Below are 23,532 nucleotides of genomic sequence, written 5' to 3' on the forward strand. Positions count from 1 at the left end.
CAGCAGCCAACCCCAGGAGCGGCCAATAAGCAGCAAGCCACAGGACCAGCTTGTCAGTCAGCTTCAAAACGCAAGCAGGCCTAAGGACCAGATCGTGAGCAGCCAGCCATAGGACCAGCCTCAGCCAGCTCCGAAACACAAGCGAACCTCATGACCAACCCGCCAGCAGCCAGCCCCAGGACCAGCCGATGAGCAGCAAGCCGCAGGACCAGCCGTTGAGCAGCCAGCCATAGAACCAGCCATTGAGCAGCCAGACATTGGACTAGACTGTCAGCATCTTGCAAATGACAACATATGGATGTCAAAAAAATGGTAGAATTGAATGGTCTTCCTGCTCAAGAAATGAACCCCACTGCATGGCTGCCAATGTGATTCGGATGCTACCAGGACCTACACGCTTGGCAGTCACTCATGCACAAGACATCAATTCTTTTTTTTACCTTTTCATGACATCCCCTATCAAAAAATACATATGCAATACACGCACAGTGAGACTCTGCCCCTCATGTGTGGTATAGTCTGGTATAAAATTGCTGTGTTCAATGGCTTCAATGTGTTGTTCAGACAGATGTTATTGAGTATGTTCCATTTCTAATGAAATTCAAATAAATAAAACTTGTACAATTGTTGATTATTTTCCAGTTTTGCCTGGAATGCCTGTTTTATGATGCATTTCCTTATTTTGTTATATTTTAATACAAAAATAAACAAAAACGAGTGGCACTTCTATTCATAATTGTAACCATCTAGTGAGTACAGTATTTAAAAAAAAAAAGTTGATTATGTTGAATTAAAAGGCCTAAAATGCCATGGGTCCACTAGACCCAGCAGCACCTCCTGTGTAACAAAAAAACGAAAACACACACACACACACACACACACACGCGCACACACACACACACACACACACACACACACACACACACACACACACACACACACACACACACACACAAACACACACACTACGCACCCATCACAGAGGAGATTGGAGGTGAGCACATTTTAAATGTGACTGCTGTTAACAATGAAACATCCGAGTCGCAGTTTGTTATGCTGACTCCAAACATCTGGCTGTCGGCATTAGGAGGCCGGTGCACGAGGCAAAGTTGCAAATGGGCCCCTGCCTGTGAGTTATTCTCTGCGGATTTACTGCTGAGTGCTATTAAATGCACTGCCCTGCTTTTCGCTGTCATGTTCTCTTCCCCACGAGCGGAGAGAGGCATCACTGGAGTCTCGGCAAGCCATCTCCCCCTGAGAATGATTACCTGCGTTTAACATTCTCTCCTCGTGGATAGCAAAACAAAAGAGAGGGAGAGAGATAAAAAAAAAAAACAAAGACAACGTAATACAATAAGCACAGCTGAAAAACACGATGCCAGGGGCCACAGTGTCTTATTAATCTCTTTTAAATAGTGCGGCATAAAGTCTGTTTTTAATCCATTCAGCAGAAAAACACCGCACGGAAGCCCAGCAGGACGGCGCCGAGCAGCTGAATATGGAATGAGGAGGACAAAGATGACACTGATAACGCTCGGCTGTGGTGGCACACCTGCAGGACAACAGCAAGAACAGGCTGCGGGAAATGCCAAATAGTCAGAGCTTCTGCTGCAATGATGCATAATCATGTTTTTTTTTTATATATAATCCGGCAAAACTAATTTTCAACAAGCACCCCTTAAGAAAAAACAATGTTGTACAAACATGACAGTGTTCCTGCAGTTCATCACTGCATGTACAGTACTGAAGACAGTGAAAGCGGTGTGCTACAACTAATCAGCAGATTAGGTTTTTACTACAATGTTTGTCACGTATGATAATGCCAAAATTAATCAGTTTAATTATAAACAGGTCAAAGCAGTACCGTTATGTGGTTACATAAAACCCACATTATAGAACAGAAATGAATTGTAGAGAAATGCAGATCCCTTCACATCTCATACCTCAGCCCTGTAAGCGATATCTATGACAAAAATCTGCTACGACAAGTCGAATGATTAAACATGAAGTGCCCCAGCAACATACCGTCCTGATGTACGATCATTAGCATTTTAATATAACTCCGTCTCCATCGCTCTTGGCCTGGGGCAGCTGGTTTAGTGAGAGAGCAGAAGGCTAGCCCGTGTGCAAACATCATAAGCACTTCCACACTGTTTAAAGTTGACATGGTGGGGGGAGTGTTGAAAACATGTAGCCCAGCAGTGAACGTTACACAAGTTCTATCTGTGGGGTGATGTCAGTTTGAATTGGTCTTAAAGGCATGCATGCAACCATGATGGAGATGGCATGCCTTAACCATAGAGATTACATGTATTAACCATGTGGTTACTTGTGCCTAGAGGTATACGCTACAAAACCAAATAAATAAATCCAAATCACACAAAAAAAAATAACACGCAATAATACATATTGTGGTCATCTACAGTCTTTTGTATGTTGGAGGTTAAATGACGTATTGACCATTGAATGCAGTCTATTAACTGGACACACAAGGGCAGAAGGTAAATCCTGTGTATATATTGTCAGGTGTGCTTCCCAGTAGATGTGTTCACCACTGTAACACTAGTATCTGTGTGACATTGCAATAAAACACTGAGGCGATGTATCACACAATGTGTACACATAAACCAGCAAAGTCCTCTTTGTCATGTGCCTTGGGCCTCTCTCTCTCAGTCTATCCTCCCCTCCCCGTCTTTCTTGGTCTCATCCATCCACTGTCTCATTCTCTGACACAGTCAAGCGGTAGGATTTTCCCTTCGAACTCACTGTTGAGCTGGAAATGATCTGGGAGGTGGGGGCTTGGTTGTGGAAATGATCTGGGAGGTGGGGGCTTGGTTGTGGGAGCTGCAGCAATCTTATGCCTAATGAATAGCACATCACATTTTCCATCCTCTCAGGCAAATATCCCCCACGAAAACAGCACCAGGCAAACCCAGCTCCATTTGTCTTCTTACACTGGTTAAGCTTTTCAGTACATTGACTTCTATCTTTGTCTCTCTGTCTCTCTATTTCTCCCTCCCTCTCTCTCTCTATTTGTCATAGTGTAGAGTTTTACTATCTTTTATGTAAAGTCATCTTTTGTTTGTTGGATTATAGGGAAGTCTCGTATGTTTTTTATAACATCCTTACCCTATATTTGGAGCCATTAGATTAAAAATGCATCCTAGAGTATGGATTACTTAAACTAATAGATTTGAGAAGCAAGAGAAAGCCATTACCCCAATCTATCTTTCAGATCAAATTTAAAACTGGAAGATTGCCAGGCATGTTAGATAGACGGTAGATAATGATGCTGCAATGTAAAAGCAGAGAGTGCCTTTAAGTCGTATGCATGGTTAAGGATCTCTATACTGCTTATGTTCATTAGCAGAGTCAGGGTCAGCCTTAATTTTATCATGTGATCACACAGCATGCGACAGCAGTGTTTAATGAAGATGTCCTCATTATTTTCAATTACATTCACCCTTGATTAATACATCAAATCACATTTCCACAGATCACTGCAACAAGATTGATGGATTTAAAATGGATTTGAGTCGGACTAAGATGATGGCTGTGTCGTTTCGTTCGAATCAAGATGCTTTTTTAAAATGGCAGCGGTGGTGGCGGTGCTTCTGAAGTTCAGTCTGCACATGAAAGGGGACGAGTATCTCCAAACTTCAACCCCAGTCTCTGCCCATACGGGTAAAGAGTCACTCTCCTCTGTCACTCCGCTTTGATCCACGCCACCACCTCTTGGCTGTGACATGAAAGCAAGGTCCCTAGCGTAGGCTATCCTAGCCACAGTTTATGAGGAAACAAAAAAATGCCCACTGTCGGGCCGCCGCCTTGTCTCCTCTCCCACCCAGCGCGAGGGTGACAGGTGTCTGACACACACCCTCACCGCCACAATGACAATATCATCTTTTGTCATGGAAGACTTACTTTCACTTGTTCATGACAGACAGGTTTTGTAGAAGAAAGTCAGAAAGAATGGTCGGTGGTTTAAAAAAAGCAGGCGAAGAATGAGAAAGCCTGAAGCTGTCAGCAAATGGGTTTTCAAGACGGCACAGAACACGTTTTTTTTTTTTTTTTGGTGAAACACAGAGGGAGGGGGGAAGAGAGAAATAAGAGAGAGAGAGAGAACAGAGGAGGTAGAGAAAATCCATATCTGCTCCATACCTTGCTGCATGAGGGAGCCGACACCGAACCAGAAGCTGTTGAGTAAGGTGAAGTTGTTCTCCACCACGTCAGACCCAGGGTTGCAGGGGTGGGCATCGTACCACTCGTATGGACTGAACCTGACCACAAGACACAGACGCAGCGCAGTAAGCACAACAGAGCCAGAATATGGCACCCGCCAATACTGGAATAGCACACGGTAGCTAATTAGTTAATTTTAGATCCTGTTACACTACGTAGAGTAGGTACACCATCATGGATTCATATTTCTACATTGAAAATCTAAGGTTGTTAAGATTTCTTATACTGTATAGTGAACTTATCTTTTACTGTACTTAATTCCTGCCAAAACAATCAAATAATTTCTAACTGATCAAGAGGCATTCCATGACTGGGGACATCATGGCAGAACCCCACTCTAGGGACTATTCAACTCTAGTAATCACTCTGCTATCCCCACCACCTCCACACACTGTAAAAGACAACAGATGCAACATATATTCTTACATTTGCATGCTATTTTGTAAACAGTGTACGACCCATAGAGAAACCAGTCTAAATATATCCCTCTAAGGGTCTCTTGTAATTACATATACTTGGATAAAACATTTTGTAACTAATTAGTGAATATGCACAGTACACAGCGTCACCACAGTGAGTGTCAATCAATCAAAATTATGTTTTGTCCACTCAGTTGTATGGAGATTTATTTATATAGCACCATGACACATGAATATGTCTCAAGGCGCTTTTACAGAGCCCAGCTTCAAGCATTGAAGAGCATTTGCCTGGTCTGTGGATTTCTCTCAATGCCATGTTCCTTAAAGCGCCTAGCCATTGGACAATGACATTACACAAACGTTACATTTTCACCACAAATCACTGTGCTTTTTTTCTGCGTCCGCCAGTGTGGTGAACACGAAACAGAGCATGGCGAAAAGAACTGCTGCTGCTCGCTATAATGAAGCCCAAACATTTGGACGGGGATGTTGCTCAGCGGCGTGGCGCCTTCCTGTTGAGCTCTTGATGGAGATACTTAAACTTGTGCCTCTCCAGCCACAGCCTCTTAATACCTCACAACCGCATGGCTGGGAGACAATAGAAACCAAATGAACTGGACCCTGCGATGGGGAGCGTTCACTCAGTATGTTTCCACTGGATTAAAGGAAGGAGCAAATGAACATAATGCAAATGAATGGCCATCTGTGCCTGGCAGAACATATGAGAGATATGAATGTTTTTGGGGAGAACACTTGAATAAAACACTGATTTAATTTGTAGGGACTCTGGTTGTCTGATTCTTGCGGAATGGTTAAGCTATAGCACTATGCGGAAATGCATAAGCTGAATTCAGGGCAGCACATTAAAATGCTAAATATGGCAAAATGGGAGGCAAAAATGGCTTCTTTAAACATGTTTTTAAAAAGCCTACACAGACTCGAGAAAAACCTCGGGTAGTTCTTTAAACATCTTTTCAAACAGTGTGTGCTTTATAAATCTCTCTCTCTCTCTCTCTCTCTCTCTCTCTCTCTCTCTCTTCCTCTCTCTTTTTTGGTGTGGAAAAAAAGCCAGCCACTTTTGCAGGCAGATGGGAAGATAAAACATGCTAAATGTCAGTGCCTTCCTTTCCCTGAAATTAATTTGAATAATTTCCCGAACATGATCAGATTATCCTAATTTATTCAGAGTGTTTAGCTTCCAGAAGAAAAAGAAGAAATGCTTTGGATCCCTCATATCTAGATATATCTTTCTTTGAAAAAAGGCCTTTGGTTGGAAAAAAAAGGTAAAATGCCCCTATAAGACATGCATTCCACACCTCCCGCCAAAGCTTATCAGAATATTGAAGTTTGATGACTTTGGTTCTCCCTTAGCTGTTGAAAGAAGCATAAATCCAATAATAAATAAAACAAACTTTCTGAAATACTTGTAGTGGAAAGCACTGCAGGTCTCTTAACATGACGTTGATTTCCAATCGCCTTGTCATTGGTGAGATTTAACTGTCAACAAGAAAGCCAATATTTCACACAAAAAAAGACCAGGAGAGTAATTAAAAATTGAGAAAGGAGAGAGAGAGAGAGAGAGAGAGAGAGAAAAAAAGAGAGAGAGAGAGAGAGAGAGAGACTGCTTGTCAATTCTGGCTGTCTTCATGGTCAGACACCTGAAGCAGTAGCTTTCTGAAAATTGAAACTTCGCCAGAGTGTTGGTATTAGAGGAGATAAGAATAGAGAGGGGAAGAAAAAGAGGAAAAGAGAGAGAAAGAGAGTGAGAGAGAGAACTGCCCATTATTACACACCTGCTGGAGCATAACAGTGTATCCATGTAGCGAGGTATTGGAATCTTCAATTTGAATCTGTATGGTCTCTCTATTCTTCTCTTTGTCTAATTTCTAATGTATATTTTCCAGGCTATGGGCAGTTTATTGAAGCATTGCTATGAATCATACCCAGCACCTTTCAGTTACATCCTGCAGAACATGCACCTTAGATTTGGAGAACACTGATAGAACAAGCTCATGCAGGAGACAAGAGCAGTTTCATCACATTTAGCACTCAGACAGTTATGATTTATTCCTCTCATTCATGCGCGCAGAGGCACAAGCTGATTCTGCGTGTCAGTGACCTGCAGTCATGGACATGACAAGAGGGGTTGTCGGAGATAAAATATGAGCCTTGAGTCTGGCAAAACACATATTTCTTTTACCGTTCTATTGTGATTGCTCAGTGAAAAACAACACAGTGACCTCTACACAAGCGACTAAAGGTTATGTCTCAATACAGTCAACAGCGTGTAGACAAGTCAAAGACTGATGGCATATGTAAGACAAACAATCACTCTGAAGACTGACTGACTGTTTAGTGCACCTGACACATGGACACTCTAAATGCATGCGAGTAAACAAGCAAAATCAAGAGAGAGGGAGAGAGGAGAGATGGAGTGAGTGAGCAAGTGAAATGCAGGTTGAGACAGAGTGAGGGAGAGAGGTATGGGATCTTAATTCTTATAAAACCTTTGCCCTTGGCTTGTAAAATCTGCTTTACTGGACTCGTGAAGTTTGGTGTATCTGTATACTCACAGACGATATTTATGAGCTGAATATGCTCGCAAATAGGCAGTTTTACAAATTTAGGGCGCCGTTTTCACCTGCTGTAAAAGGCCCTTTCTTTGTGACAGCAGTCTCCGAAATTACCTCTGCTATGGTTGATGGGGCCTGGCTGCCGGCGTGATCTGATTTCTCACTTGTGTCTTTTCAGTGGGTGCTGAAAAGACGAGAGAGAGGGGGGAGCGTTCCTGAGCTGATGAGTAGCCTACAGCTGTGTCCTCTCCTCCGACAGAATCCAACCAAAGACTCATTCCCTCAGAGCTCTCACTCAAGAACCACTCGGTGGTTTTAGGGGCTTCATACATTTTAAAACAATAACTACCTGGGGGGAGGTAGAGCGAAGGCGCTTGCAAACCCTTTTTCTTTTCATTTCTTCTTTTTTAAGGTAAACGCTTCAACATTTATAAGAAAGTAAACTGAAAGAACTGAAAGTTTAAAATTGTGTGTGTGTGTGTGTGTGTGTGTGTGTGTGTGTGTGTGTGTGTGTTTGTGTGTGTGTTTGTTTGTGTGTGTGTGTGTGTGTGTGTGTGTGTGTCTATGTCTGAAGGTATGCACATGTGTCTGGTGTTTTATCTGGCGCCTAAGATCTTAAAATGATTTCACTTTGCCTGTTGTCCCTGGCTGCCCGTCTCACCTGGCGATGACAAATAAGACGCAGCTGACGCCCAGGTAGGCCAGCAGGATGTAGACCCAGATGTCGGGCGTCATGGGGTTGAGGAAGGAGAAGAAGCCGTTGTTGGTGTTGTTGGGCTTGCGGTACAGAATGCTGATGCCCATGTTGAGGAAGGGCTTGGAGAAATCCACAACCTTCTCCCGCAGGTAGGTGATGGTGAGGGGGGCCACGGCCAGGTCAGCTTTCTATGAGGCGAAGAAAGAAAAAGACAAATGCACTCAGTCACAAAGCCAAACCCCGTCAGACCTAGAGGCCTTTACACCTCTTCCAGCAGCTCACAACAACGCAAGATAAAATGTCTTTCATTGCTTACCTGTTGTGCTGAAAAAACTGTTATTATGTGGGCTGAAAAAAAAAAATCTTTCCATGAATAAACATTCACTGCTCTACTGCCAGTGTACTGCCAAACATTTCCTGATTTAAAAAAATCATGCTCTGTGAATGCATACGGAAAGTATCCACAGCACTACAACTTGATTGGAGTCCACCTGTGCCTAATTTAATTCACTGGACATTATTAGGAAAGGCACACATCTCTTTATATAAGGTCTCAGTTGATGGTGTATGTCAAAGTGAAAACCAAGCCACGAGGTTGAGAGAATTGTCCGTAGACCTGCGAGACAGGGTTGTGTGAAGAGACAGATTTGGGGAAGGATACAAGAAAATTTCTGCAGCATTGAAAGTGCCCAAGAGCACAGTAGCCTCCATTATTCTCAAAAGGAAACATTTAGAACAACCAACAGTCTTCCTAGATCTGGCCGCTCAGCCAAACTGAGTAATCTGTGACGAAGGGCCTTGGTCAGATAGGTACAGTAACCAAGAACCCAATGGTCCCTATGGATGACATCCAGAGTTCCTTTGAGAGGATGAGAGAAGCGTAAAGAAGGACAAGCATGGTGGTGTCCCATGGTGCTGCTGTTCGCAGGTTCGAGTCCGGCCGTGTGCAGGGCCAAGCTGCACAATTCAACATAACACACGCATGTGCAGCAGCATCATCTTGGAGCCAAAGTCAAGAGTGTTGACAGTTGAGCTAAAATTGAGCTAACTTATAGATGCAGTATTCCTGTATTAACAACTAAGTTAATTACTAAAACTAAAAACGTTGGTTTGGTAACCAAAGAATACTAAATCTGAGCTCATGTAAGATCTAGTTCGACCATACCTAAATGTGGTAAACAATGTCTAAACATCTCTCATTGGCACCCTGCCAGCTCAGCTCAGAAACGTACCTGGTGGTACATTTGGCTGGGTCTGCGAAAATGTTCCCAGAGGAACATTTTGCTAATGAGACCAGACCAGGTTGCTTTTAATTCAGCTGAAGGTTTTCATGAAGTTCATCAATCAAACTGACACTTTCCTCAAACCCATCAGCCTTAAAGGTCCTATATGTGAGACTTTTATTGTAAAAAAAACATGAAATGACCATAACGTGCCATCAGAGATTAAGAAAACATCCTACTTTCAAATACTGACTTCACTGACAACAATGGTACAGCCAGGATATACACATTAATTTGTGGACCTAAAATGCTGTTTATATTTGGTGTTTTGGCCTGCTGCGCCACCCTTCACAGTTTACCAATCACGCAGCTAGTAGTATTTCAATCTTCGGGTTGCCAGATTCAATCAAGAGTTCAGTAGATGGACCGAGACGGCCATATTTGAAAATTAACGTCATTTATTTGGCATTTTAAAGCTTGGATTTTGTGAAAGTTAGCAAGAAATATACACTGTAAATAAAAAAAGCTGTTATTAACCCCAAAACATGTTTGAAATGTTGTGTGAGCCAACTCTCTAACATTAGCAAGTTAGCAAGCTAACCATCTATATAGATAATATATAAAGTGTTGTGTCATTGCAATAATAAAATATGACAAAATACTTTTATGACCCTTGCGTTTAGCTTGGTTCATGAGGGTTGGGGGTCGGGGCGGGGGCACTCTTAAATGTAACAAATGTACTGTAGCTGAAACAATTGAATCAGGGCAACTTTGAGATGTTCCTGAAGAAATGTGAAATAAAAAAGGAACGCAGTTCATGAACAAGGGGTGGTGAGTCGCCATGGGAGAAAGGCACTCAGGCCAGCCAAGATCAACAGAGCTGATTGTCCTAAGGTGCTACACCTAGTGACATGGTTAGCCTACTCTCCTCTATTGAGTCCCCCTTTGTCTTGTATAGGAGAGCGAGAAAGAGAAGAGAGAGAGAGAGAGAGAGAGAGAGAGAGAGAGAGAGAGAGAGAGAGAGAGCAAAAAGAGAGAGCAAAAGAGAGAAAGAGAGAAAGAGACCAATATCAAGACAAAATAAGCTTGCAGGTGACTGGGAAGCTTTTCACCTGCCCATCGTATCGGGCTGCATATTTAGAAGGTCACCATTAACATGGCCTCCCTCTGCTTCCGCTGTCTCCAGGGTTGGACGCGAGGTTAATGAAACCAGCTGCCAGGCCCACGCCTGAGCGCCTCCTTCCCTCCCCTAACATGATGGAAGTCACAAAGGAGCTCAGACCTCCTACTCCTCAAGGGATAGAAATGCACACACACACACACACACACCACACACACCACACACACACACAAGCACGCACAGGACAATCACTCTGCTCAGTTCTAAGAATAACAATAAAGAAAGTGGCTTTTTGGGAGTGTCACAAATCAGCACTTTTGGCTATTTTCCCCCCATTTGTTTTTGCTTTATCTCAGTGCAAGCAAGGCTGTCACTCCACTTGCTCCAAGTGCTTTGACCCGTTGTTTCAGTGAAATGTGCTGCAGCAGCGGTTTGAAGGCAAATATCCTTGTAATAACTCCTGTTCATTCTCGCCAACACTTAGAGATAATGTACAGCCCCTATAGATAGCGTACATTTGTTTGAGAGACGGACACAGCAGTATAGTGCTGAAAGGATTTGCGCTCCAACACTGGTCTCACGTCACCACACCACCTGCTAAGGAGACAGAATGTGGACAGAGACCCAAGAATGCTGGGGGTACATTAAATATTTACATTTACCGCAGCCAACCACACCAGTGGTCTCAGATGCTTAATGGTGTTTTAAGCCGCCGCCGTCGAATTCAAGGCAGCGCTGCGACCGTCAACTTCAAGGCACCTAACCCTAACCTTAACCCTAACCCTTGCCTAACCCTAGTGCCTTCCATGCAGCGCTGCCTGCAAGATGATGTTGGGGCTTAAAACACAAAACACCGCCTCAGACTATACACAGCCCAGGTCATAGTGTAAGACTTGGGCTAGTTTATCCATATAATTCATAATCATTGACCTTCTATTCAGTAACTATCACTGGTTGTTGCTATGTAAACACATTTGACTTTGACTCTCATGCACACCCTTGATATACAAATTCGATTAACCAGTGAGATAAAAAAGTACATTACCATTAATATCACATTCCTGTCAAAGCTTCAGTTAACACTACCCAGTTCACACCCACACACGTCCACTCGCTAGGATGAAGAACGATCCACACCATATTCAGGATGGTCCACAACGTATTCAGGATGGTCCACACACCATATTGTCAATATTCACAGCATTTTCCCCCCAACTGTGAACCACATGTCTTGTTACCGTTTCAGCTTCACAGTAGTTATTTTTACACTAACGCACCTGATGGTATACCATTCCTTACATCCATCTGTTCGCCTTATGGAAGACAATATCCCAGAATTTCCAATAATCATGAAAATAAATCTGGACTGCATGTGCGGGCATCATGTTCTCTCGATTACAGCTATATTAAATGAGCAACAGAATCAGCACTGGCGTTGGCACTAGGAGCACCAGGCACTCACACGAGCAAATAAAGAGGCTTTTCATTAAAGTATTCTCCCAAGTCCAAAGCCCAGCTGCTATCTAAATACACAGACAATGAAAGCGCGATACTCCGTAACCTTCCTGTGTAACTGTCTGGGCAAAAGATTAATTACCGTGACAGAAACAAATGATGTGCTAAGCCAGCTATTAATACTGGCGTTGTGGCATGATTAATGGGATCATCTATTGTGGCTGAATCTGGTTGAACAAGGCCGCTTGCATCGTTTGGTGTTTTTCTTCACAGCGCCCTTTGGCTCAGGCAAGGGCTTTGTGAGTACGTGGAGGAAGAAAAGAAAGAGTGCCCAGGCCGTCTGACACAGAGGCCCCTGTGCGCTACTAATTAGCTGCGCTGCGACTGCTCCTGCCCACACTCCCAGTCAAAGGTTTGACAAACAGTGCCCTCACACAGCGAGCGGTAACGCCTCCCTTATCTACCCACAAACACACGCACACACACGCGCACACGTTTTGCATATACGCATGACATGCTAATATGTCTCTGTATCTGCCAATACGAGTCATAATGCCTCTAGTGTGAATGTAATAATCTGTGATTGTCTTGTAATTAAGTTGTATTAGTGTTTCTAATTAATGTTGTGATAACTGTAGCGTTTTGTATTTCTGTTAGTTGTAAATCCCATCAGTGTAACTACCTCCAGTGCTGATTCTCTTGTTTATGCCTTTAGTGTGCATTGCATGTGTATTACCGGTAGTCAGTGCCCTTGTGTTGTTCTGTATCAACAAATAACCTTATATAACTGCATAAACGGCTTGTTAATGGTGAACATATGTGCGTCTCCTGCTACCAAAGGAAGAACTGAAAGTCTTGGCAAATACTGTAAGTTCAAGATTAGTAGTCTCCATTAAAGGATCAGATCAACACACACACACACACAGGAAAGCGAACATAATACTGTCACATGTAAAGCATGTCCTCAAAGGCACTTGACTGCCTAGGCTTGCTCTTGTTGCATCCTTTTTTCTCTCACTCTCAATTTGGTCCTGTGTTTGACATGACTCTCTGACCTCCAAAGACGAATGCCGAGATCTGACTTATTTCAATATACCCGCACAAGTGTGAACGCTGCCGCTAAACAGATGAACCAGGGCAAAGGCGTTTTGTAATTCAGTAATGAAACTATGATTTATGGCGACCCGTGGGCTGACAGCTTTGAATGTATGGCCCTGTGATATAGTGCCACTTTATCAGCACAAAACAACCAGGGCCCGGTTTGTTTACTTGTTGTCTTCTTTAAACCTGCGAGCCCCAACTGCACGACCCCCTTGTCACCCGTAAAGTTGACGCTCACCTATCGCCCACGCCCACTGTGAGGAAGTAATGTAAATTCTTTAAGGGTTAATAAACAGCCTTGATGGAAATAAATGGAACCGATAAATATCTTTGACAGTGTCCATTAATAACGGCTCCCCCTACATCCCCACCTCCTCACCCACCCCCACACCCGCTCTCTTTTTGGGGTCTGAAGAGGAAAGCCGCACGGATCCCTGCTTGCCATTTCTTCTTTACTATAAATACATGCTTGTGTCACTGTACGCACAGTCCTTGTATTGCAGCCACTCTTACAAAATTGGATCAATTGATGGTGAAGATATTAAAGCTACGCATTTAAAGCTACGCAAGATAAACTCGGAGAGAAAACTCTTTAAAAGTAAAATAATCTAGTTATTTCCTTTTAAGTCAGCACAATGGCCCCGGGCAATGAAGGGAAAATGGCATTCCGAGGGAAAAATCGGCAGCGAAATCCCTACAAACATAAATCCTCCTTTGGAGATAACGATTCAGGTTTACTCACATCAAAATGGCCTATCTATCCAGCTTTCTCGCAGCAATCGGGGGTCAGCTCTCTCAGACTCCGCCTGGATTTGCTTTTCAGCTCTGCTGATTCAAGATTGCCTTATCTAGTGTTTGCCGAGCAGAGGCGCTGGGGCACAAAATGGAGCCACTAAAATACACAGACTGCACCTTCGATACCACACCTGTAATTTGATAAAGACCATGGAAACGTGCGGCGGTGGTCAAACCAGACGGGAGGCCAAGACAACGTCATTTTGGCAATCAGACACTAGTGACATATGGACTGAAACTGTGGTGGGGGGTTGGGGGGGGGGCTGTGTGTGTGTGTGTGTGTGTGTGTGTGTGTGTGTGTGTGTGTGTGTGTGTGTGTGTGTGTGTGTGTGTGTGTATTTGTGTGTGGGTGGTAGTGGCTATAAACACTTTAGATTGTGTAGCTGTCACAAATAAGTACTGGGCATTCTCCAAACAGCTGCCATATTGCACTCACTGCCTGCATGGAATATTCATTTTCAGAGCAAGAGCACCAAGCAGGCAAAACCAACATGCTACTCCTACTATAAACTATCATGTGAATTTGTTTGTATGTGTGTGTGTATGTGTGTGTGTGTGTGTGTGTGTGTGTGTCCACATCCCGCAAAATGTCCTACACGACATGAACAATAAAACACACTCTCACTCTACCCGGTACCTCATCTTCCTCTCACGCAAAGAGGGGGGGGCTGGGTGTCCCAAACGTGGAATGGGTATGCACTGCCACCAGGCTGACACACCTCATCTGCATGCTCAACAATGACGATGCCACTGTCAGAGAGGTAGCCAGAGCTTCCCTCCTGCTGGACCCCAGGAAGAGGAAGGTCCCTCTGGCCAAACCAGGCCAGGACAGCTTCCTAGGCTTTAGGAGGAAAAGCAGCGGGAAACTGGACACACAAGCTGCAGGCTTTGGAGTCCGATCAGACTGGCCGGACCTAAATGATCTGTGCAACAGAATGTCAGTCAAACTGGAATGGACACAACACAACTCACACACAGCACCACAGGCATCTGATGCAGTTGTCACAGACCCATCTGTAACAGCAGAGGCTACTGTATATCACAACGAGGCACAACACCAGGCGCGCCTGCAGGTGTACGTGCGTACGCACTGTGCGTACCATCAGGCTACTCAACAGCGAGAGAAAATTTCCCTTGTGTGTGTATTCACACCAAATTGGCCTACCATACCTTCCCAACTATGCACAGTATCCCATTAGCTGCATGCCATCAGGCTATTTACCATTTTCTATTACGTAAAGTTAGTGAACACGTTATCAAAATTAACGTGCACACATTTTGTTTGAGCAGGAGAGAGAATATGCAAGCAGGCACGCAATAGGCTACTTGTTGTTTTCTTTTACTCGGCTATCTATATATGGTTATCAGCACACAATGTTGAGCTAATTCACTAACTCAATACTCATCATGGATATCACAAGTTTTAAACAACGAAAACAGAAAGGATGGAGGCAGCATATTCCAGATGGACAAGAACAAGGTAGGCAATCGGTGTGCTTGTCAGAACATTAGACTGCACTAAAGCCAGACGTCAAGTTACGCTAGAATAAAACTAAAGGTAACTTTAGCCTGTATAGGGCTGTATCAAGTTGTCCAAATGAATAGGTCATTGTAGACGTTGTCGTTGTATTATTGCATGTGGATGTTGTTATGCTATGTAGGCTACTTTTTTGCTGACTGACCAATGCACGGACCTAAAACGGACAAATATTGTTCACAAGTTTTTGTGGGGGGGGGGTTGTGCATACCATAGCATTAATTCCTGCAGGCGCCCCTGCACAACACACACTACATAATCCAACAGCAAGGAGATTCCTTCTTAACATGAAACAAACAGACACCAAACAACACTGGACTGGACTCAGAATGCAGGGAAAGTTGGCATGCCTACACTTTGCCGACCACTCTGTCTCACACTCCATGTTCACAAATGCCGCTGTTGGGGAGGACATCCTCTGTTTCACTGTCAAAGCCAGACTGCAGGTGCTACCCACCAAATACAACCTTGCATTATGGTACCCTGCAATCCACCATCCACACTGTATAATGCACTCAGACTCTGACCATCACCTCAAATCAGTTGCCCATATTGTTAATGGCTGTACTATGTACAAAGGACTTTATACTGCACGCCACAACCGGATTGTTAACCTTATTGCTAACACTGTTAAGGATGTACTTCCAGATAATGTGACCATGTACAAACATTCACATATTATGCCAGAATGGTTTAACAGCTCCACTGATGTGTTTTGTAACATCCCTAACACCCCTGATGTTGTGTTTTTAGACCGAGACAGAAGGGAAGTACTTATACTTGAAATAGGATGTGTGTACGATCTCTACATGGACATGGCTTTTAATGACAAAATCATGAAGTACCAACCCATACGGTCAAAACTATGTGACCTAGGCTATCAGTGCAAGCTAGTGGTGTTGATCTTTGGCAGCTTGGGGCATGTCCACAAACTTGTTTCCAGTGGGTTAAGGCTGGCAGGGCTCTCCAGCAGAAAAATAAAACAGCTAGCAAAGTTTTGCTCCATATCTGCAGTTATAGGCAGCCTTGAAGTATGGCGCAGGAGATGTTTTTTGTACCCCTGAATATCATTGAGTGACAAAGCCATATCTTATCTCTTGAAATATTTGAATCCTGTCTATTGTAATATGATTTGTGGATTTAATAAGAATTAAAATGTGTGTGTGTGTTTTCAAGACAGATCTAGGTCTGAGAGCTTCCTTCCTTTGTCTGTCGAACATGCAGAGAGAAAGCAGCGCTGCAACGATAATTAGAAATGGCAGCCTCTTAGTGGCTCCATGTCTTCAGTGAATCTAAAACATGGAAACATTGTTGCTCACTCCACATTTGCTATGATGCCACTTGCCTTCATAATTCCAATTTACAGCAGTGTTACAGCAGTGTGGTTATGGACTTAAGTTAGACACGTGAGAGAGGGATGCATTTCAGATATATGTTCCGTCCCTCAGGAGACAAATAAAAGATTATGGAATTATATTTAGTACTACTGTCAGATGAAACAGGAGGCCATTTCCTGTAAGGAAAGAACAAAAACCTCTTGTTTCATGCTTCAGAGACTTCCTAAATATTCATAGCGACTGGTCGTCAAAGCACTGCCTGCCTGGGACTCCCAATGATAACAGCACTTCCATGATTGCAGAAAGAACCTCGTAAAAACCCGAAGATGCCTTTGAGCAGAGTCTCTTAGGTGGTTACAGAGATTGAATGAGATGGCCGCCTAGTTTACGGTGGCCGTTGAAATAAAAAATAAGCCAAAGGACAGAGAGAGAGAGAGAGAGAGAGAGAGAGAGAGAGAGAGAGAGAGAGAGAGAGAGCGCAAGGGGGAAAAACAGTGCATATATTTTCTGTTTTGATTTTTCATGGTATCCCTTTGTCTCAAGGTGACTGTTATCACGCTGGATCTGCCCAAAGCTTTGGGGAAGATTAAGTGCTCCGCCAAAGCTTCCCCTCTCCTAACCTTTACAGTGCCTATCCATTGTCTCTGACCATATGACTCTCCCACCACTAAATGCCACTTAAGCTATTACTACTTCCTGGGCTGAGCCCGCCCCCTGACCCGGAGAGGTGAGGACAGTGAGAGGGCACTGGGATGAAAGCCACTTCTCAAATGCCAACGAAGCACCCTCAGCCCGCCCGTCCTCAAAGTGGGGGGGGGGGGTCTCAGCTTCCACACGACATCAGTGTTGGAGCACTTTGTTGAGAGGTTGGTACTAGGCACATGGGTGGGGTGTTGGGTGTGTGTATGTGGGGGGGATTTTTCGCTGGCTCAGTGCAAATGTTTAACTGTGTACTTGCTGTGGTAGCACTTGCCAATACCTTCCCTGTCTGAGCGTATTGACTCTTTGCTAACTTTACAGCCCTGCAAGTGTAGCATCCACAATTTAACTCATTGCTCTGCCACTGGAGATCGGCTCTGCGTGTAACAGCAGCGCACTTAGAGCTACATTGAATTACTGCACGGGGAGCAGCTAGTTTGATTTGCAGAAATGCAGCAACAGCAGGTGCGCTAATAAACTGGCAACGACTAAGGAGATGGGGAGAAGTCGCAGGGATAATAATGCCTCTTGTTACTGCAGTTGTCTACAGAGCTTAGATCCCTCTGCCTCAGCTGCCAAGCCTGCTGTATTTTCCTGATACAGGGTTCTTTTTGTACAGCTTTTCACTTTCATTATTTCATGTCTGTCACAGTTTCAGACAAGCTTGCTCAACACAGCAATGTTCTTGAAGGGAAATATGCCTTATATTACCTCAATAGCTCCAATCAGAACAAAAGCAAAGCAATTTTCTGTGTTTTTTTTTTTTTTTTTGCAGAGAGAGGGTGTCTCATAAGAATATACTATGAAATATAGATCTCTTAAGGTTCTCTTTGAATTTCACCCCGATGAGACAGCTTTGCCCCATGATTTCTGGGTACATTATGATATTGTCTACCACCTGCAACATATTGGGGAGAGACTAAGAGAGTCTTTCTTTTCCAGATTGACTTCCATTGATGAACTTCAAACTACGGACTGTCTCATGCCATCAGGAAAAATGGAAGTGAGGATTAATATGTTTTGAGGATTTGTGTTTCCTAGCGGTAACCAGCACCATTGGTAGGGGATGGCAGTGCCAGCTGCTTTTTCTCAGAGTGGTGGAAAGGAAGGGAAGTCATAGGCACCCATGTCTGTCTCTGGCAGTCCAAGCTTGTACTCACATGCTCCATTAGTTCCCGGATCAGGCCGTTCCACTGGCCCTTGTCGTCCTGCGAGCCGTACTTGCCGTCCGGCACCAGGCGGATCTCGTAGGAGAAGCCCAGGATGGCGGCCAGCTCCTTGAGCAGGTCGATGCAGAAGCCCTCGAAGCGGTCGTTGCCGACCAGCGCCCTGTCAGACTTCTTAAGCATGACGTATGGCTCCTCCTGTTCAAACAGAGAACATCAAATGAGCGGCCGTGTTGATCTAAGCTCTTTTGCTTCGTTTGAACATGTACGCCTAATTTAGGTAAAGTGATTTCTGCTGTTAGTGCGCAGTGTTACTTAACGCAAGGCGACAGCCGATTCAAACGCCATGCATCAAAACAGATTGAGAAAAGACTGCATTAGAAGAGGTTGCATTGGTCAGCCTTTAGCAAATGTATTCCACTCTAAAACAATTGCAATATCACTTTAAAGTATCACTTCATAATAACTATTTCTACAGCACAGATATAGATACAGATACAGATATGTACTGTACAGTATGCTCCATGTCTTGTTTGTAACCTCAGTAATGTTGTCAATGCAGAAGGGGTTCAAAACACAAAAACAAATACATATACTTTAGCAAACAATAGTAATTTCAATAATTTACACAAAGGTTTATGAGTAATGTAAAATAATTCCTGAGATAAAATGCTATCTGTACTCTCGCCTGTCTGTCTGTTGTGCCATATGGAGAGGGTTTGCTTTGTTGGAAAAAATCCACTGGCTGTCTTGCACTGGTATGCTCAATCGAGCTCAGAAAAGTACTTAAAAGAGAACAGAAAGAATTTGTTAACAAATTCTGTCTTTAATCATGTTTTCTGTCAGCACTTTTTTTAAGCTGCATGATGCAACCATTGATGTTGGTGGGGATCCCTGGACAAAACCCAGTGTGGCTTCAGCTCAGCCTTGTGCGTTTTTATGACCCGGGCACTGTCAAAGCTTTTATGGCGGTGTAATATTTCCCCAAGCAAGTCGTTATTTGGGTCGTATAAACTCTTGATTAGGAACAGAATGCCGTAATGAAAATGAACACGCTCATAATGTCGGCTTCAAAGCTGTCACAAACACAACAGAGACTGACAGGAGCCTCTACAGACAGCAGATAAGATGAAGGAAAAAAAGAGGAGAGACAGAAAAACACTGTACCTGTTTTAATTCTATCTGCGTCTAAAGCCTGTGTGTACATTAACTGAGACTGCATGGCAATCAGTAAAGCCACTTTAGTCTTCGGTCTTTTTTTATGAGACTGTGCCACACTTGCACTTGAGCTATTGTGCCATTTATGGCTTTGAATGAGCAGATATGCGATTTATAGTCCTTACCGAGGTAATCGATTCTGTGGTCAAGGTGACCCTGGCTCTCTACTTGTTTCGCCCAATTCAAGCGTGACAGTGGCACGAAATGGGCAGCTGAGGAGAGGAAATGCTGCAGCCTCAATAACATCCTAGAGGATGTCTGACAGAGGAGCGGGTGGGGTGGGGGGCGGGGGGATGAAATGCCCACAGTCAGAGATGGCAGAGGAGGAGGAGGTGGAGAAGGACGAGGCTGAGCTCACAGCCAGCCTGTAAGGGTATGACTGATGTTGTAAGCGTGCGTAATGATGCTCAGCTGAGTTTGGAAATCAATTTCACCGCCGCTCCCCCCATCTTGTCCAGTTGCCTTGATAGTAGATGTCCCAGAAGGGTCCCATTTGCATGGCTTTGTCACTGGGGAGGCCCAAGTTTAACTTGTCAGACTCGGCTGTTTTGTCAGGCGACACAGGGCCAGCACAGCCTCTTTCAGTGGCAGTATATTAAACACATTAAAATGTATACCGGTATATATATATATATATATATATATATATATATATATATATATATATATATGCTGGGACTTTTTATGGTAAATATGTTTAATGTATACAAACTTTTCAGGAAAGTGGGTGCAAGGTAAGGTAGACAAGATTACGCCCACTTTGTTCTGAATGACTTATAAGGTTTAATGAACTATAGAGAGGTGAAAGGGAATTAATATGAGTGATTAGCACAGTACTGTAAAAGGGGAAATATGTGGCAAACATTGGGGGGGGAAGACACACATACTCATAACAAAATTGTTAAAACCAATGGAATGACATAATGTCCTCCTCATTTCATTCAAGACCAAAACATGTTTGTGTCCTGTGATGTTTCCAGGAAAGTCCTGTGAGCTTTGACTGATTTAAAAGAGCCAGCCTTCCAGTTGTATTTTTAAATTCATAAACATACTGCACAAATAGATGGGGGGGTAGTGGGCAGAAGCGAATGGCAAAGTAAAGACAGTTAATACCAGACAGACTGTACATTAAATATTGTAAGCTCTTATGTATAAGCAAAAATGCCACTATTATTATGGACAGCATATTGCACTAATGGAGTCTGATGCAACTAAACAAACCTGCAACAACAACAATCGAGAATAGTCCCATTTGTTACTGATGTATGTCCAATTTCAGAAGTGAGTTCTTACGTACTGGGTAAATATTATGACAAAGCCACTGACAATATTAATGTTACCCCATTGATTTAGAATATGGGAGCTGTGACATATAATTCTGCATGGACACCTTCAGACCTTTGTATGGCCCGACATGCCTTCCTCTGTAACCTCCGACAACCACACAGAGATCGGTTCACACAAAAGAAGCTAGATGGTGCCTCTTAAAAAGGTCTCAAGCCAGCTGTTTCACAACTTGACTGTGCATCTGATGACAGTAAATGCAACTCCCCCTCTTTGCTACTGGAAAGGCACTGATTATATCCCTTCTGGACCCCAGTCGGTCATAATTGCAGCCTAGACACTCAATCTTCTCTCTTAATGATAGTGTTTATCATTGTTGATAACTCATGTGTCTGACCAAAATAACCCTGTGAGGGCTGTTCGTTGACAGCCCCCTCCCATGTCTCCACACAACCCTGAAACTCCCTTCGACAGCCTAGAATACAGCCTCCGAGCATCCGCATGTGACAGAGGTTGCAGGGGAGAGGGCACCTGTTTATGTGTGTTCGCAGCATCACACTCTGACTAACGGGATTTCTTGGCTTTGTTTAGTTCACAAAAGTGCACAGACAGAATAGAAATGTCATCAAGCAGTGACAGGCACATCTTTACCCCTGAGCATAAATTGTATATTTATATTTACTGTGTACAAAAACACTGAACACAATTGAATACCAATGCAACACAACTCAGTGACCATGTTGAAATTGAAATTGAAAAGTTATGTTTTAACGGACGGATAAACTAACTCTGTTATGAATGTTTGGGTAACAAGCATTCATAACAACAAGAAATGTTGTTATTTAGCCTACAGACACATTGGTGCACCAAACAGTTAATAATGTTACCTTTTATGCTAGTATGGTTGAAGTAAATGATAATTCCAAATTCCATGAAGAGCATACTGTGGTGGATCAGTATTATTACCAAGATCTCACAAAGACCTGCAGTAATACTGTACGCATGGATGCATTAACAAATTAATGCATAAATATATAGCGTCTTATAAACATACAACCCTGTGATCCTCATTTCAAGTGGAATTCAGCCCTCCAGAATATAGACTGTGGGAGAATCAAATGGTGAAGTTCTGTTTTTTCTGCTAAGAAAAGATTTGGGTCACAGAGTCAGTTGCACGTGAGGAAGGCGAAGTGTGTTGTGTGTGTCGGTGTAGTGTGTCCTTCACGCTGGGTGCTTCTGTGACCTACCAGGATGGTGGTGATGACCAGCGAGCGGTTGGAGAGTGAGTCGGTGATGTTCATCCCATTACGCCTGGGGACCTCAGTGATGTTGAGCCCCCCTGATGCACTCCACTTGCCCACCTGAGGAAGAGCAAGGTCACATGACTAGACAGTCCGGCAAGCAGCCAGGTGACCTCTTCCATAACCCAGAGGTCATCTCTCTCTCTCTCTCTCTCTCTCTCTCTCTCTCTATATATATATATATATATATATATATATATCTTTTCTCTCTCTCTCAACCATTTAACACACTTCATTGCCTCTCTTTTTTTTGTTTGGTCTCTGTGTCAATTTAATATTCCATTCAGAAAGCACATGTTTAGAGCCTCCTATGTTAAAACTGAACACTGCCATTGCATTTCTGTTTGCTTTATTCTCTACTGTTTTTTTTTTCTGTTATTCTTGACAGTGTGTGCAACATGCAGTGTATTTTAAACAAATTGTCCATACCCACAACCTTTCATAAACATAGAATACATTCAAAAACAGGACATAAGCTACCAGCACGTAAGCCACAGCTGGACAAATGAAGAAGCTCCCAATTAACGTCACATGGCGAAAACAGAAACCGCATGACAGGGGGACAAGAAAAGCATGCGAAAGGATTACTGCCGGTAATCTGTTTAATGTACAGTACAGACAAAAATCTGGGAAAATAAAAGGAATTTTTAGGCAAGCGTTTGTCTCCATGTGAAGACTCTTGCATAAAAAGCAGACACTTCTGAACGAATCATTAGTGCAAACAGCCTTGTCGCTGTCGGCACCCCTCCCCCATACACAAGCCAAGGCCCCTCCTCTCCTCTCCTCTCCTCCTCTCCTCTCCCCTTCCCTCTTCTCCTCTCCCCTCCTCTCCTCCGCACCAGTAGAGGCCACCAGTTTAAAATTCACCATGCCAACAGATGAGACTGATCCCGTTAAGCTAAGTGGGCGCCTCACAGCAGCATCCTCCACCCCACCTGATAATGACACCTCATGTGCAGTAAATGCGTGCGTTTGTAAAGCATATCAGTTACAGCCTGAGCTGGCACAGCGGGTATTCCGTAGGGTTTTTGCGAGTACTGCTGTACCCTAACACATATGGACCGTCTAGTTGTTGCTAATTGCAGGCAATTTGTTTGATTCATTAAAAGTGATTATCCAAAGTAGCAATTCTCAAGTTATGTATGCTACTTTGAAGAGGAGAGACGGGCATATCTAGGCCCACATGCAGGCAGAAAAAGCTCATTTTCAAGTGAGGGACGTTGCCACAATTCCAGTGAGACCTAAGACGTGAGCTAATATTCAATTAAGCGGGATTATTTTCAAAAGTCCCTATCTTACGCCACTCAAACAGTTAAAGCCGATTCCACCACTATCTATTCAAAGTGCACTGGACGTTTGACACGC

General features: G+C 43.5%; 1 protein-coding gene across 1 annotated transcript in view; it reads right to left on the minus strand.

The window, feature by feature from the left end:
• grik3 (glutamate ionotropic receptor kainate type subunit 3) overlaps positions 1–23,532 on the minus strand; it is a 111,985-nt gene that overhangs the window by 15,078 nt on the left and 73,375 nt on the right. Inside the window, exons 9-12 of the mRNA XM_048260367.1 lie at positions 22,114–22,227; positions 18,359–18,562; positions 7,896–8,119; positions 4,162–4,280 (exon numbers count right to left, since the gene is read on the minus strand). Of these exons, the coding sequence (XP_048116324.1) occupies positions 4,162–4,280; positions 7,896–8,119; positions 18,359–18,562; positions 22,114–22,227 (661 nt within the window). The remainder of the gene's footprint in view (positions 1–4,161; positions 4,281–7,895; positions 8,120–18,358; positions 18,563–22,113; positions 22,228–23,532) is intronic.

Source organism: Alosa alosa, chromosome 13 (assembly GCF_017589495.1).
Source record: "Alosa alosa isolate M-15738 ecotype Scorff River chromosome 13, AALO_Geno_1.1, whole genome shotgun sequence".
Taxonomy (NCBI): Eukaryota; Metazoa; Chordata; class Actinopteri; order Clupeiformes; family Clupeidae; genus Alosa; species Alosa alosa.